This window comes from Onychostruthus taczanowskii, unplaced genomic scaffold (assembly GCF_017590055.1).
Source record: "Onychostruthus taczanowskii isolate IOZ18803 unplaced genomic scaffold, ASM1759005v1 scaffold19, whole genome shotgun sequence".
Lineage (NCBI taxonomy): Eukaryota > Metazoa > Chordata > Aves > Passeriformes > Passeridae > Onychostruthus > Onychostruthus taczanowskii.
This window is the reverse complement of record NW_024499128.1, coordinates 12,893,683-12,908,468: the sequence shown is the minus strand read 5'-3', so window position 1 is coordinate 12,908,468 and position 14,786 is coordinate 12,893,683. Positions and strand designations below refer to the sequence as shown.

Sequence of the window (14,786 nt, the reverse complement as noted above, 5' to 3'; positions counted from 1 at the left end):
CACAGAATGGCAGAGGGTGTGCTGGCAGTTCCAGACCCTCTGGGTATCTGCAGCCTTGGTTTTGCCAAGCAAACAAGGATAAAACTCAAGAGACCTCATTTCTGCACATCAGGCACACCTTCAAAGAGCCCAAGGATGGAGCACTCAAACACTGATGGAAGATGGAGAGTTTTCACCTGTGGCTCAGAGGTGAAGCTCCCTGTAGCCAACAGACTTTGGACAGGCAGGCAGCCTCCATCCATGGCATCCAATTGTTGCAGTATTCAGCTGCAATCTCCAGCTGCAGCTCCCACCACCTCAGTGACAGGAGCAGCCTCCAGGTGGAGGCTCCAGCACAGCCCTGGTTCCAGCTCCATGCAGGCACAGCAAGGTGGGAACCTGTGGCACTGTGTCCAGGCAGGATGACAGCAGCCACTCAGCAATCCCTGCCCTGCACACAGAGCACACTGCTCTGCTTCTGTTCCATCAACAGCAGCTTTACAAGGAAAGAAAAAGGGGCAGTGGAGGTCACAGGAGGGCTCTGACTTGTCTCCAGCTGTCTCTCTGATGGCTGAGAAGCCCTTGGCAGCTTCTAGAGGAGGGAAAACTCAGTGATGAGGAAGGGAAATCCCAGATTATTTCTTGACAAAGCAAATGAAGCTTCCTAAGAGGGTTAGTGAGTCTGCCTGGAGCAGCAGGCAGAGCAGGACACAGGCGGTTCTGGTTTGTCAGCACCTCACGCTGCTTCCTGAACCACTCATTAATCCTCTCACTATTTTTGCTAAAGAATATTTAACACTCCAGGGAAAGTGGGCTGAGACTGTCCAAGAGGACTGAAGCTGGCTCCCAGCAGAGATCTCCCCCACTCTTGGCTGCACACCCCACTTCGTGCCAGTGGGGTTTTCAAAGGAATCAGGCAGTTTCTTTATCAGACCCGGCTAAATGAAATATTCACAGCATTCCCTCCTCTGGAAAAATCCTCCCCTTTGCCCTGTGAGAACTGCCCAGCTTGTGAAAAGGGCACTGTGAGCCCAGCACTCAGCCCAGAGGGTCTGTGCTGACAGCCAGGGGTGGCCTGAGCTCTGCCCAGCTCGTGGGGTCAGTGGTGGGCTGGAGAGCTGCTCCTGCCAAGGACACCAGGCAAATTTTCAAAGGACTTGTTAGAAAAAAAGACCAACAACAAACAAAACCCCCACGGGCTCACATAAAACACAGCAAGATCTCTGAGCAACAGAAGGAACTTTATAGGATGCTGACAATAAAATTCTTTGCAATCTGGTGTCAAATTTATTTTAAGAAGTGCTGCAGCTCCACACTGCTGCTGACCCCAGTCTCTAACTCCAGCAGCAATGATCCATTTGCCTGGCTTGGAAATTGGGTCTTGTAACCTGACTAAGTCTACTCAGAAGGAACTTTATAGGATGCTGACAATAAAATTCTTTGCAATCTGGTGTCAAATTTATTTTAAGAAGTGCTGCAGCTCCACACTGCTGCTGACCCCAGTCTCTAACTCCAGCAGCAATGATCCATTTATGCCTGGCTTGGAAATTGGGTCTTGTAACCTGACTAAGTCTACAAATACTTAATTTGAAGTTTGTTGCTAACATGTTTAGATCTGAACAGAGCTTGTGATTGTGAGAAGTAGCTGGAGCACCAGGGACAAGAGAAGGTCCAGCCTTGGACCATCCTTTCATCAAGGTTTGCTTTGCTGTTGCTGCTGTTTATTTAATTGATTTAGCTAATTTAATTTCTCTCCAAGCAGCTAACCCTGAAGACTGCTGAATCACTAAATTCCTCAAAAAGAACTTAGAAGTGAGTGAGAAAACTGGATACAAAACTGGGAACTGCTTCACCACCAAGACACTGGGAGACACAGGAATGGTTTGTGTGGGAAGCCCAGCACAGCCTGGAGTGTCCAATATCCCAATCTGCAGATCTCAAACCCGCTCCCTGTGGTCAGAGGCCCCATCTGGAGGTGGGAACAGGAATGGATTCTATGGCCATAACTGCAGAGCCAGCTGGGATCCATCCAACACGGAGAGTGCCTGGCCCCAGTCACAGCCCAGACATCCTGGCAGGGGCTGTTTCCTCCCGAGCTCCTGCTCTCCCAGGAGCCAGGTACTCCCTCACAAGGAGGCTCTGGGGTTTGTAGTTCCCAGGCTTTGGACCCACACAGCAATCTCAAGCAGTGTGGAAAGCAGCAGCAGCTCCAGCCTAAAGCCCCAGGTGAGAGTGAGCTGCTTCCCCAGGGCACCAGCAATGCTGAGGCTGCTCCTGCCTCTGGGGCACACGTTACATAGAGAATAATGAGGGAGGCAGAGGAGTCCAGAGGAGCTCCAGACACCTCTCATTTCACCTCTGATCTGCTAAGCCAGTCAGCAGGGTGCTGACAACACCTACCATGCCATCATCCTCGTCCCGAGGGGAGTAGGTGAGGGTGCTGGAGGAGGACGGGGTCCGACGGTGCTGCTTGAAAGTATTGGTCCCGTCAGCTTTACAGGGAATTAAACAAGAAAAACAAGCATTTAGGCTCCTCAGAAACACTGCCAAGCTGTGAGCCAGCCTCTGTAGCTGTAAGTGCTCCTCAGAAAAGGAAAAGGCTAGGGATTCTCCAATGCTGGCTCATGACTGGATGTATCAGCACAGGCAGAACAACCCTGATCCCTGAGAGCTTGCCCAGAAAAGAGCACAGGTAATATCCTGTCAGAGCCACAGCTTAAAAACACTATTAAAAGGAAATGTTATACTCCCATGTATCTCAGTCACCAATAAAAATTGCCTGGATCCAGGGAGGTCTGCATATCCCTGAGGCACAGGGGAGCCATGCTAAATTAAATATGAAATATTTGTATAGAGATCATGTAACTGACTCTTATACGTATAAAAGTCTGAATGTAAATATTTGGGAGTCCAAAACCATCCAGAGTCCAGGACAAATGTAATCCAAACATTTTTCTCGGGCAGATGTTTATATCCTTATCAAAATCAGTGTCAAGTCTTTTTGTTCCTATTAAAGGAAGGATGTTTGTATCCCAAAATGAAACCAGGCCTCTTCCTACATTCCCCCCACGTGCCAGGGCTCAGGCTCTCCTCACCTGCTGAGCTTTGAGGAACAAGGCACAGGAATTGTAAATGAGCAGGGACACTTGCATCCCCTCCTGTCTGAGCTAAAAATGGCCACGGGGTTTTACCAAAGCTCCAGAGTGACTCACAGTCAGGCACAGAGGGAAGATGGAAATTTTCAGCATTGGTGATGATTGTCACAGAGATCAATAAGATTTGGTGCTGAGCTCAGCATCAAACCCTGTTGTACAACTCTGTTTTCAGCAAAGGCTTCCCAGTGGTACTGCTCAGTCTGCCTGAGGAGAGAAAATTCCTGTGCCTGCTCATTTCCATCCTGTCAGGACACTTGGGCTGCATAACACCAAACCCAGCCCCCAACACCTGGTTAATGACCAGAGAGATTCTCCCAACAGCTGTATGATCTGTAAAAGGACAACAACCACCCTGGGATCACACACAGTACACATGAAATACCCACCCTTTGTGATGGTGGTCACAGCAGAGAAGGCTGGTCCAAAAGTAGTTTCCATTCTTGTCTGAAATGTTGAAAAAACAAATGTCAGGGCATTTAAAGCCTCCAGACTTTGCCTGAGCTGGTGAAATGCTGCATACGCATTCCCAGCTTTTCTCTGTGAGTAGTGAGATTTTAAGTGGCAGGAAAAGAGCCTGTTTCAAAAGAAAGGATGAGAGAAGAAGCAGAGGAAGCAGCCTGCCCCTGCCAGCAGCAGTGCCTTACCCCGTTAGTGTTCTCAGAAGTAGTGATGTTTGTTGTGCCACTGGAGAAACGATTGTAGCGAGCGTTCTTGGTTGAGCTCATAATCTAGGCCAGCAGCTGTTAGTCATGGGAAGCTTGCTCTGTGGGAGAAGGAGGACACAAAGGGAGTTAGGCTCCTTGTGGGTATTTCCCTGGGCTCAGAGAACACTCTCCTGCAGCACAAAGCCCAAGTGTTTACCTAAACTCACATAAACCTGCATTTTCAGAAGCAAGAGGCCAGGGCAAAGTCAGATTCCTTCAAATTGTTCCTGGGTGAGTGTTCAGCAATTCTAAAATATATTATTATCTTTTAATAAGAGCCTCATTTCTCTCCCTCCACTGCTTCATTAGGCTCAAGTTTGCAAAGTCAAGAACTCCACAACAGTAATCTGCAGAAACACGTGGAATTTGCTTTCTTGAACCTCTGCTGAAACCTGATACTGCTTCAGGGCACAATTATGCTGCTGTCCCAGCAAATCTGACAAGATGCTCTCAGTCTCCTTCAGAGCCAGGACAACCTCAGGAAGGAGCTGCAGCTCCTCTGCCATCACACAGAGGTGATCCTGGCTCAGGCAGGAGTTTTCCTCAGAGAGGACAAAGCTCAGCCTGGCACTGGGGAGGGGAAGTGTCTCAGGGGTTTCTAGCAATTGGTTTTCTCTTACTTGGGAGTGACAAGTCCTAAATCTCCAAGCTTTTTATAAAAACACCACTGTGATTTCTCCACTTTACAGAAAGGGAAACTGAGGCTCAGAGAGAGACAGGATCCCAGCACACAGCTGGGATTTGTGCAGGGATTCCCCCTCCCTGGAGAGCCCTGGCACACAGGGCTGGGCACATCCTGCACACACATTTTGAGCACTGCAAAGGTGACTCTGGGGCTGTCCTCAGCCACGGCTCTGCTCAGGGCCTGACACAGCATCCCAGTGCTCCTGCAGCTCTGGGTCCAACAGCTGGCAGGCAGCCAGGAACAGCAGAATCCTGAGCAGGGGATTGCTGCTCAGGTCTCAACTCTCAGAAACAACTATGGTCAAAAATTATAAAAAAAAAAAAAAAAAAATCCAAATAAAAAACAAACAGAAACTCTGAAACCAAACCCAAAACCATCTGAAAACCAGGGATCTGGATAATGTTTTCCACACACGTGACAGCACTGTCCTGGCTGCTTGCAAATGCCAGATCCCTGAGGAGATGCTGAGCACAGAGGCTGGAGCTGTCTCAAAAGCAGCAGGAATGAAGCAGAGTTGTGCTGCAGCATCAGGGAGACCTGCAGAGTTTAAAGCTGGGCTCCAGCAAGCCACAGGTTTGGCTTTGGCCACTGGATCCTTTTATTCCTGCCTGTGCCTCTGAGGGCACAGAGAGCAGAGGGAGGTGGGAGTGGGCAGACCAAGGGTTTGGGCCACTGGCCCCAGGAGATCTGAGCCCCACTGACTCAGCCTCTCTCCCTCTGGCAGCCTTGGATGAGCCACTGGAGCCCTCGGCTTCCTCCCAGCAAAAATTCCCCCCTTCTGCACGAGCCTGAAGATTCCCCTCTTCAGCTACAAAGGCTGAAGATGAGAGGTCTCCAGCTGGGGTCTCCAGATGATGCAGTGCTCATAAATTAAGCAAAGCAAGTACTTCCATGAGCGATGGCACGAACTGCTGCGTTTCCTGGGATTTCCCATCTCAAGGCTGTATTAAGTCCAGTAACATGTATATCCCTAAAATTCCCCTCTCTACAGGTTCCCTACATCTAGCAGTACACCTGGGCTCACCACTCTCCTCTGGAAAAGGGATTCAGCACTCTGCTCCTCCCATAATTGGCTGGAAATAGAGAAATATTCAAATTTCCAGGGATATGAATCCATGCAACACCTACCCACACACCCTTTATCCTGCACTGCTCAAAGGCAGGAGCAGGGATCTGCTCCCACTTCATCAGCATTGTCAGTTAAGGGTAAGGGAACCCTGCATATCAAATATTCCTCTTGGGGTTCAGGGCAAGGAGTCATTCCCAGATGGAAAGAGAGAAAAGCCACCCTGATGGGGGATCATGGGCTGTCTGGAGACTCAGGCACAGCTTCATTCCCTCTCATTTCCAGGGTATGTATCACTTTCAGATGGAACAGATGGAGCCTCAAGCAATGGGAAACACTCAGAGACAGGGAAAACAAAAATGGAGATAAACTGACAGTGTGAGGAGCTCTGTGGTACCATTAAAGGCTGGATCAGACGTGCCACAAGCAGTGACTGCAGCCACTCAAGTCACTGCAATGACCCTTCAATCCCTGCCTGGAACCTCCAAGAAATCCAAAGTGGGGAAGGGAATGTGGAATTCAGGGATTTCCCACTCACTGCTGACAAGCTTGGCCTGTGCCTGCAGCCTGGCTGAGCGAGGTACCTGCAGCAGCAGCAGCAGCAGGGAGCCTGGTGTCTGCTCTGAGCAGAGACCAGAGGAATGTCAGCAATGGAAAAAATGTCCAGCAGAACATCAGCCAGGCTGCACAACCCCAGCAAGATGTGACTGCTGCCAAACCTGTGCACCCAGCACAGACAGCAGCATTTCAGCAGAGCACATGCCTCTCCAGAGCACTGTCTGACAAGCTCCTCACACCTTCCTTTCCATCTGAGAACCTTTTCCAACTGATAGCAAAGAATTTAAAAGGAGGCAAAAAGAGCTGATGGTGTCAACAGTAATACCAACTTCCTACAGCACTTGCAAAAGTCTCTCCCAGATCTCTGCATCTTTGCTTGGCACCTGAGCCCTGCCAGCTACACCGTGCTGTGCCCCCAGGCTGGAGGGTGAGTGTCCCTCTGGGGTGGCTGCTGCTGGGAACCCAGCCTGTGATCCACATCCTCCTTGCCTGCACTTAATTTTTTTAACGTGCAACATCACTGTTTTTTACAGTAAACAAAGGGGGGTGGGGAATCTCCCCTGGAAAAAAGGAAGCTGTGGGGACCCAATATTCAGTAAATCCCACAGGTGATCATAACCAGATGTGGGGGGGGGCAGGGATAGGTTTCAGCATTTGTACATCACAGGGATCAACTCAAGGCTTTTGAGACTCAGTGAGAAGAAAAGCCTTAAAATCCTACTTTAGTAATTCAGGCAAGAAAAAAATGAAGAAACAGCAGCTGCAGAGGGGAGCAGTGCTCCCTCTCCCCACTGCTGAGGGGAGGTCAGGCACAGATCTGCACCTCAGAGCTGGGAGAAGTGGCCTGGCTAATTCCCCCTCTCTGCCCCCTGAAGCTCTCTCTGAGGTTATTCACCCCCAAGGAAATGCTGGGCTGGCAAACTGCCCCAGAGCAGGAGTGCCTGGCAGTGGGAGAGGCAGGCACGGGTTACCCTGCTCTGCCTGACTGAACTTCCTCACCTCACTTGGGTGTTCATGGCGTAAGACACGAGCTCCTGTTCCTCTTACAACACAAGGGTTACACATCCTCCAGTGAAACACTCCCCAGCTGGCACATCCCCAGGGAAACACTCCCACAAAGCACCCACAGCTCCCTGGGCCAAGGGCACCCACGCAGGTGCCAGGGGCACAGGGTGGTTGGGGGGTAATTAACCACTCTGCTGAGGTGACCAGGGCTGGCAGCATCTGGTCTGACCTGTACAGCATGGGGTGTGAGAATGCAGAGCTGCAGCACAGCCTGAGACAGGCACCTCCCAGGGACACCTCTTGGGGGACACCTCTTGGGGGACACCTCTCCAGGGACACTTCTCCATGGACACTTGTCCATGGACACTTCTCCGGGGACACCTCTCCGAGGACACTGCTCCATGGACACTTCTCCAGGGACCCCTCTCCGGGGACACTTCTCCACAAACACTTCTCCAGGAACACCTGTCCATGGACACCTCTCCATGGACACTTCTCCAGGGACACCTCTCCAGGGACACCTCTCCGGGGACACCTCTCCGGGGACACTGCTCTATGGACACTTCTCCAGGGACACCTCTCCAGGGACACTTGTCCATGGACACCTCTCCATGGACACTTCTCCAGGAACACTTCTCCATGGACACCTCTCCATGGACACCTCTCCGGGGACACTGCTCCATGGACACTTCTCCAGGGACACCTCTCCAGGGACACTGCTCCATGGACATCTCTTAGATGCCCAGACAAGAGGCAGGCAGGGGAGCCCACTGGTCATTCCTCAGCCCACTGGTCACTGCTCAGCCCACTGGTCATTCCTCAGCCCACTGGTCACTGCTCAGCCCACTGGTCACTGCTCAGCCCAGGGAAGGCCAGGCCAGGGCTGCCAGCCCCCCAGCCTGCTCCAGCCCCCGGGTGAAGGTGGGCAATACTGGTCATTCCTCAGCCCACTGGTCACTGCTCAGCCCACTGGTCATTCCTCAGCCCACTGGTCACTCCTCAGCCCACTGGTCACTGCTCAGCCCAGGGAAGGCCAGGCCAGGGCTGCCAGCCCCCCAGCCTGCTCCAGCCCCCAGATGAAGGTGGGCAATAAAAGCCAGCAGTGACATCACCACGCCTGACGGTGACACTCAGCTCTGCCCAGCAGGCAATACCAGCTGGTGAAGAACTTATGAAAAACCCCACAAAACTAAGGAGACAAAGAGCCAAAATGTAAAGCACCTGACCCAGCAGGACATTTCTTACACTCTTTAGATGTCAGTCGGTGCAGGAAGGACACAAAACACGAACAGAAGCTCAGCCTTACTGACAGGACGTGGCACCTCCACCCCATGAATCTGTGGAATGCTCTTTTTACTGTTTGTAAGTTTTTCTTATAAGTCACACCAGCTTTTCTGAGTGTCTTACAGTGAGACCATAATTGTACTGAGCCGTCATCAATAAAAATAAAAGGGATATTTTTAATTGCTGCTACTTTTACCAACGCTTGCACTGACTGCAGGACTGAGAGAGAACATTCAACAGCTGTTTGAACACTGCCATGCCTTTGAACAAATGGAGTTCAGAAGGGAAAAGCATTTCATATGGTGCTTTTCCTAAGGGATAATGAAGCCTTGGGATAGAAGAATATTTGCAATACTTCATGTTAAAACGTGAAGCTGTAGCTTTCAGATGTTCCCATAGCTGGATCAAAAGTGATTGCTGTGGTGAAATGAAGCACCTCAATTTTCCCAGAAAAATAAAATTAAATTAGAAGTTAGAACAGAGGCCAACATTCAGTGCTGTTCCATGACACAAAAGCTACATTTGAAGTTTTATTTCCATTTCAGGTAACCAGCGAGGATCCACCTACAACACCATTTTTGTTATGCAGCCCAGCTCTGACCCTGCAACCCAAATTGTCCTGTGTGGGCTCAGCAGCTCCTCAGCCACTGCTGGGCAGGAACAGGCACATCCACAGCTCTGCCACACAAGGACCTTAATCAAAAGGTGCTTTAAAAGTTGGCCTGCCACTGCACAGCTGCGTGCTGTGCCTCTCACAGCTTGTGCTCCTCCACATCCTCCCTCAAAGAACAGACCCCTTCTGAGAACATCACACTGCTAAATTGTGGATTTGGTGAAGGAAAAAGAATAAAACCCCAGCCAAGCCCTGAAACCAACAACGTCCTCCCCCTCCGAGGCAAAAATCTCAGTGCTGCTGCAGTTCCTCTGGAGGGAACAGCCAGCTCTGTGCAAGGCAGACCCTGATGGAAGACACCACACTTGAGAGGCTGAGAAGAGTCAGCCTCACCACTCACACCACCACTGGTGCTCCTCAGACCTTCTGACAGAGATCAAGTGGCTGCCAAGACCCCACGGGGCCCTGTGGGCTGGCTCTGCTCTGCTCTTGGAATCCCTGCTGCAAATCTGACAGAGAGAGGGGCTTGCAAACCCCTGAAGACATGGCAGGGCAGCAGCAAAGACTGGGGGATGGAGAGATTTGGCCTCTGTTCTTCCAAGGAAGCCAGAGCAACGTTTGTCTCACCTGGACTCTGCTCTCCTGGAGTCCAAAGCAATCAAAGCTCCTCTCTCCTTTGTTCCCCAATTCCTGTGCCATGGCTGAGGCCTTTTCCAGCTGCTTTGCTTTATGGTTGGCAGCACTGCATCCTCTGAAAGCTGTAAGCACCCCACCACACTATGGGACTCTTCCAGATTAAAGTCACAGCAAACCTGAGCCCATAGCCATGACTCAAAAAGCACAAAATAGCACTTCCACCCCTGTTCCCCCCAACATCCTCCAAAGCTTTGACACCTCATGACACACACACTTCTCTACCCTCTGGATGCAGCTAGAACACTTCAAAGATCCAGCTGAAATGCATCATCTCCTTCAGGAAAAAAAAAAATCCAGCAAATTGCAGTCACCTGCTCTTTTTCTGTACAGCTCCCCTGGGCTTTGCCACTGAGAATAGCAGGAGGCACCTGTAGACACCAACACTCAGCCATCAAATTGGTGATCCTGGGAGAAACAGCACCAAATCCTTGATTCCGAAAGAAATCAGGGGATGTGGACACTTCCACCATGGCAAATCTACTGCCAGCTTTGAGACAGAAGCACCACTCAGTGTCCCAAGCACAGCCCCAAACACCACGGACTAAACTCTGCCCCAGGGTGACTCCGAATTCCGGGGGACCTCTCCTCAAGCTTGGCTCCGGTGCTCACAGCTCTGCCCAAGGAACATCGAGGATTTCCCACTCCTGAAACACCAGCCCAGCCTCAGGGCACGCTCGCTGGGTTGCTGCAAACAAGCACTCCACGCCCTCGCAAAGGTCACTCGGAAGGATCGTAAAATCAGCGTGACACAGCTGCTGGACCACAGGTACCCCCTGCAAAGGGCTGCAGGGCTCCAGGTACCTCCTGCTCCCCAGGGAGGGATGCAAACAGCTCCTCCCTCACTGCTGCAGGGGAGCAGCTTCCCGGGAACGCTGCCTGACACCCGGCACCCGGAGCAAACTCTTCTCCTCGGGGCAAACTCACCCTTGGCCATCCCGGAGCGGCAGAGCCCGGCAAGATGCCACCAGCATGCCCAGTTCCTGAGCTGGGACAGGCTCCTGGTCGGCCCAAGTGCCTCTTCCGCTACGTGTGTGCTGTGTGGATGGCTCCCCAGTGATGCAAACACAAAGGCATGCGGAGCAGTGGGCGATATGGAAATGCAGCTGGAAAATCCCACAGCTCAGCCAATCTCCACGCTGCCTCCCGGCCTTGCCCCGGCTGCTCCGGGTTCAGTTTAGTGCAGGAAAAACAAGGATTTATTCCCCTGGTTGGGGAAAGAGCAGGAGACAGAACAGTTCTTTGCTGGTTTTAAAGGGAGTTTGAGTTTCCTCACTATCTTTTATAGTTCCCAAACTATTGAGAATTCTGCATAACAAACGGCAACGTGCTCTCTGCCTGGAGAGACAATCCAACCCAAGAACAGCCACCAAAGGCAGAGCTGGGGAGCAGGACTCACCCCAAACACAGACACTGCTGGTGGTGGGGACTTCCACTGCCAGGACACCCTCCCAGAGCTGAGGCTGTCCCAGGAGCAGGCAGTGCCCTGCTCCAGCCCAGGACAGCTCGTTCAGAGGTGGCTCTGCAGCTCCGAGCTGTGCTCAAGGCAGAGCAGGAGCAGCCTGAATGGGTAATTTGGGGTGCTGCTGCCTTGGTTTCCTGGGGAACTTGCTGAGCTCAAAGAGGGGTGACATGTACCCCTGTGAGCAACCAGCTGCCTCCCTCCTTGTCCCAGCTGTCCCTACACCCCCTGACCCAAGCCAGTGGCACAGGGATGTGCTGGTGTGTGCCCCACCATGCCCATGGGACAGCAAAGGGAATAAAAACCGGGAGGGGAGAGTTCCAACAGACTGAGCACAGGCACGTAACCCGAGTGCTGGAAGCCAGGAAGGATTTTCTCTCCAGTGCACTGCTCCTGGCACACCTGGGATAGCCAGTGAGAAAGGTACAGGCACGCTCCAGGAAATGTCACAGCCAGGGCCAGCAGGGCTTGGAAGGTCCCTGGGAACAGGGGAAGCTCTGCCCTCGGTGTGACCCATGGCTGAACCCCACTGAGGCTGCAAAGTGCCCAGGAGCACCCCCTGGGCAGGGCAGAGCTGGCAGCAGCACACGGTGCTCTGCAAGCTGCCAGAGCCTGCAGGGCTCCCCGAGGCTCCAGCAGCACCTCGGGATTGTGGAGCCCTGGGAAGGGAAGGGCTGACTTTGAGCAAGGGACACAAACCTCCATGGGGTGCTCACACATGGCTCTGGGCCACCAGGGGCTGTGCTGCACAGGAGGGCTCACCCTGGGATCCCCCAGCTCAGGGAACCCCCAGGTCAGGGAACCAAACCACCCCAAAACCGTGGATTGGGGTTTTTTTCCCTTCCTTGAGCCCAGTGAATATGAAATGCCCTGTGTGAGTGTCAGCAGTGAAGGTACCAGCATCCCCTGCCTGGAAACACCAGCGTGGCTCAGGTTTCCCATTTCCACAGGGTAAAACATCCCCTCCCTCAGGCAGTGCCACCTGCACACACACCAAAAACCAGCACTGGAGCTCCTGGGTGGCTTCAGCCTGTCCCTGCCCTGCCCCAGACAGGGGACCCGGGGTCTGGAGGGAATCCAGCACACTGCAGGCAGCACCTGCTCCTGCAGCTTCCTGCATCATTTGAGGAATTTCCCTTGCCAGGGGAGGTGCAGGTTGGACACCAGGAGGAATTTCTTCACGGAAGGGGTTGTCAGGAATTGGAAGGGGCTCCCAGGGAGGTTTGGAGTCCCCATCCCCGGAGGTGTCCAAGGAATGGCTGGATGTGGCACTCAGAGCTCTGGGCTGGGATCAGGCACAGGGTGCACTCAGTGGTCTGGGAGGTAATTTCCAACGTGAACAATCCTGGGATTCTGAGATCTCACAGTACTTTCACTCATCAAGGGCGTTCTGGAACCATCCTTCACTCCCAAATCCCCTCCTGCAAGCCCCACCATCCTCGCTGTGCCTGGAAGCTGCCAAACACTCGAGGCCAAAACGCTGCAGCTGTTTAAGAGGAACCCGACCGCTCAGCGCAGCCTGGAAACACATCCCTGGGGGGAAAAACACCCAGGGAGGCAAAATCACACTGCTGGGACCGAAACAAAGGCACAGCAACGCTGCCAAAGCGCAGGAAACGACTGCTGGGTGACAGCTCTTAACACAGGCAGGGACAGCAGCCGGGAGCCAGGGCGTTGTGGACACGCCGAGCGCAGCTCCGGGAGCTCTCGCAGCCCTGTGGCCGTCCCTGACCCCAGCAGAGCCCGAAGGGAAGCGAACCCAAGGGGAATCCTCCCGCTGCCTCCCCAGCACAGCGATCCCACAGCCTGCACCGGGCCACGGCGGCTGCAGCGGCAGGGAACGGAGCGGAAAACGCCAAAGCCGAGCGCAGACTGCGAGGAGACCCAGCGAACACACCGGGAGGGCAGCGGCGGAGCCGGGCGGGCTTCACCGCGGACGGAACAGCGCCGACGGTGCTCGAGCTGCCCGGAGCGCCCCAGCAGCGCCGCTGGCACCCCCACACACAGCGGGCGCTGGGCACGGGGCGGCCCCGGAGCCTCCGCCGGCGCCCCCGGCCCGGCCCCTCCCCTCACGGAGCCGCCCGGCGCGGCCCGCCCGGCTCCCCGCGGCCCGCCCGTACCTCCCAGCGGCGGCGGCGGCCGCAGCGCCGGTGCCCGGTCCCGGCACATCGCGCCCGGGCCTGCTCCCCTCTGCCGCCCGGCCCGGAAGAGCGGCGCCCAGCGCTCCTCGGGACTTGTAGTCCCGTGCGCAGCTTCCTGCCCGCGCCGCCGAGAGGCCGGGACTACAACTCCCAGCACCCCCCGCGGACAGTCACTCCATGCTACAACCACAGTTGCTACTGGTTCTGCCCGGCCTCCTGCAGTGACCAATCAAAAGGCGGCATCTGCCGCCTCGGGCCACGCTGCGCTGCGCGTCGCCATTGGCAGGGAGGAAAACGGCGACCAATCAGCGTTGGGGGAGGCGGGGCGGTGGTCACGCCAACCGCTGGCGATTGGCTATACCCACAGCAGCCTGACCAATAGCGGCGTCGCAGTGGCCATAAAAGACGTAGCGTGGGGCACGTGCGTTCTTTCCAGCCTGAGGTGCGGGACTGGCCGGGTGGGCGGGAGGGAGGGAGCGGGGCCGGTAACGGCGATATTACCGAGGGCGGGCCGGTGATGATCCACATTTACCTTTCTGACACCTCGTCTGAGGGCGGCGGGCGGCCGCAGCCCCTGCTGAGCAGCCACGGCTGAGGCCCGCGGTGCCCGCGGCCCGGCCGGCCGGGCGGGCGGGCTCCTCCCCTCACGCGCTGCTTCTCCCCTCAGGGCTCGGCGGGAAGCGGCGGTGGCGGCGTCCCGGAGCCCCGTGCCCGGTCCTCGGCAGTCCCCGGCGTTGTGGGCTGGTAAAAGGCGGTGTTCCCTGTTCTGGGGTTTGCGGTAAGTGGGGCTGAGCCCCGTGGGGAAATGCTCCTGCTCTTAAAACATAAAAGAATCAGCTGCAAAGTGGGCTGGAGGAAAGAATTCACCGACTTTTACTCTCCCTTCTAGGTTAGTGCAAGGTGAATATCGTGGCGAGGTGGTGGGTGCAGTATGAGTAAGTGAACGGATTTGCACTCTTAACTCTAGTGCTGCAGTGTGTAGATGGAGAATTTAAACATTTTTTTTGTTTAGCTCCGTGGAAGATAACAAGCTACTCCAACTCTCAAGACCAGCCTTAATTGTGAATGCTTTAATGTTGTTTTTCTACTTCAGCTTCTACATAAAGCAAATTTTGTAGTTTACAGGTGAATAAAAGTTTTGAAAAGTCTGGGTTTTGCTTCTGTTTATCAGAGTTTCTATGGGAGACGTGTATGTCCACAGACTGAAATGTTGTGTGGGTACCCAGTGGAACTGGAGTGCATTGAAATTTTAAAGCATTTTTCTCAGCTCCACTCCCTTCATTGGAATCAGGGAATCAGAAGTGACAGTAAGAGTCACAGAAACCTTGTCACTTCGGTTGGATGGGGACTACAGCTGTGCCAGGGCTGGACAACTCTTTTTGGGGAGAAATTCTCCCAATATCCAGTTCAATCTGTGTCATACCCTGGTGCTGCTGTGTGG

General features: G+C 53.8%; 1 protein-coding gene and 1 non-coding gene across 2 annotated transcripts in view; one reads left to right on the top strand and one right to left on the bottom strand.

Moving 5' to 3' along the window:
• Nucleotides 1-13,463, bottom strand: part of TRAF7 (TNF receptor associated factor 7) — a 29,201-nt gene extending 15,738 nt beyond the window's left edge. Inside the window, exons 1-4 of the mRNA XM_041401861.1 lie at nucleotides 13,325-13,463; nucleotides 3,779-3,897; nucleotides 3,521-3,578; nucleotides 2,380-2,471 (exon numbers count right to left, since the gene is read on the bottom strand). Coding sequence (XP_041257795.1) covers nucleotides 2,380-2,471; nucleotides 3,521-3,578; nucleotides 3,779-3,859 — 231 coding nt within the window. The 5' untranslated portion in view covers nucleotides 3,860-3,897; nucleotides 13,325-13,463. The remainder of the gene's footprint in view (nucleotides 1-2,379; nucleotides 2,472-3,520; nucleotides 3,579-3,778; nucleotides 3,898-13,324) is intronic.
• Nucleotides 13,464-13,854: 391 nt separating this feature from the next.
• Nucleotides 13,855-13,945, top strand: LOC121334690. Its single transcript, XR_005952472.1, has one exon. It is a non-coding gene; the product is annotated as a small nucleolar RNA SNORD60 (small nucleolar RNA).
• The last annotated feature ends 841 nt before the right edge of the window (nucleotides 13,946-14,786 follow it).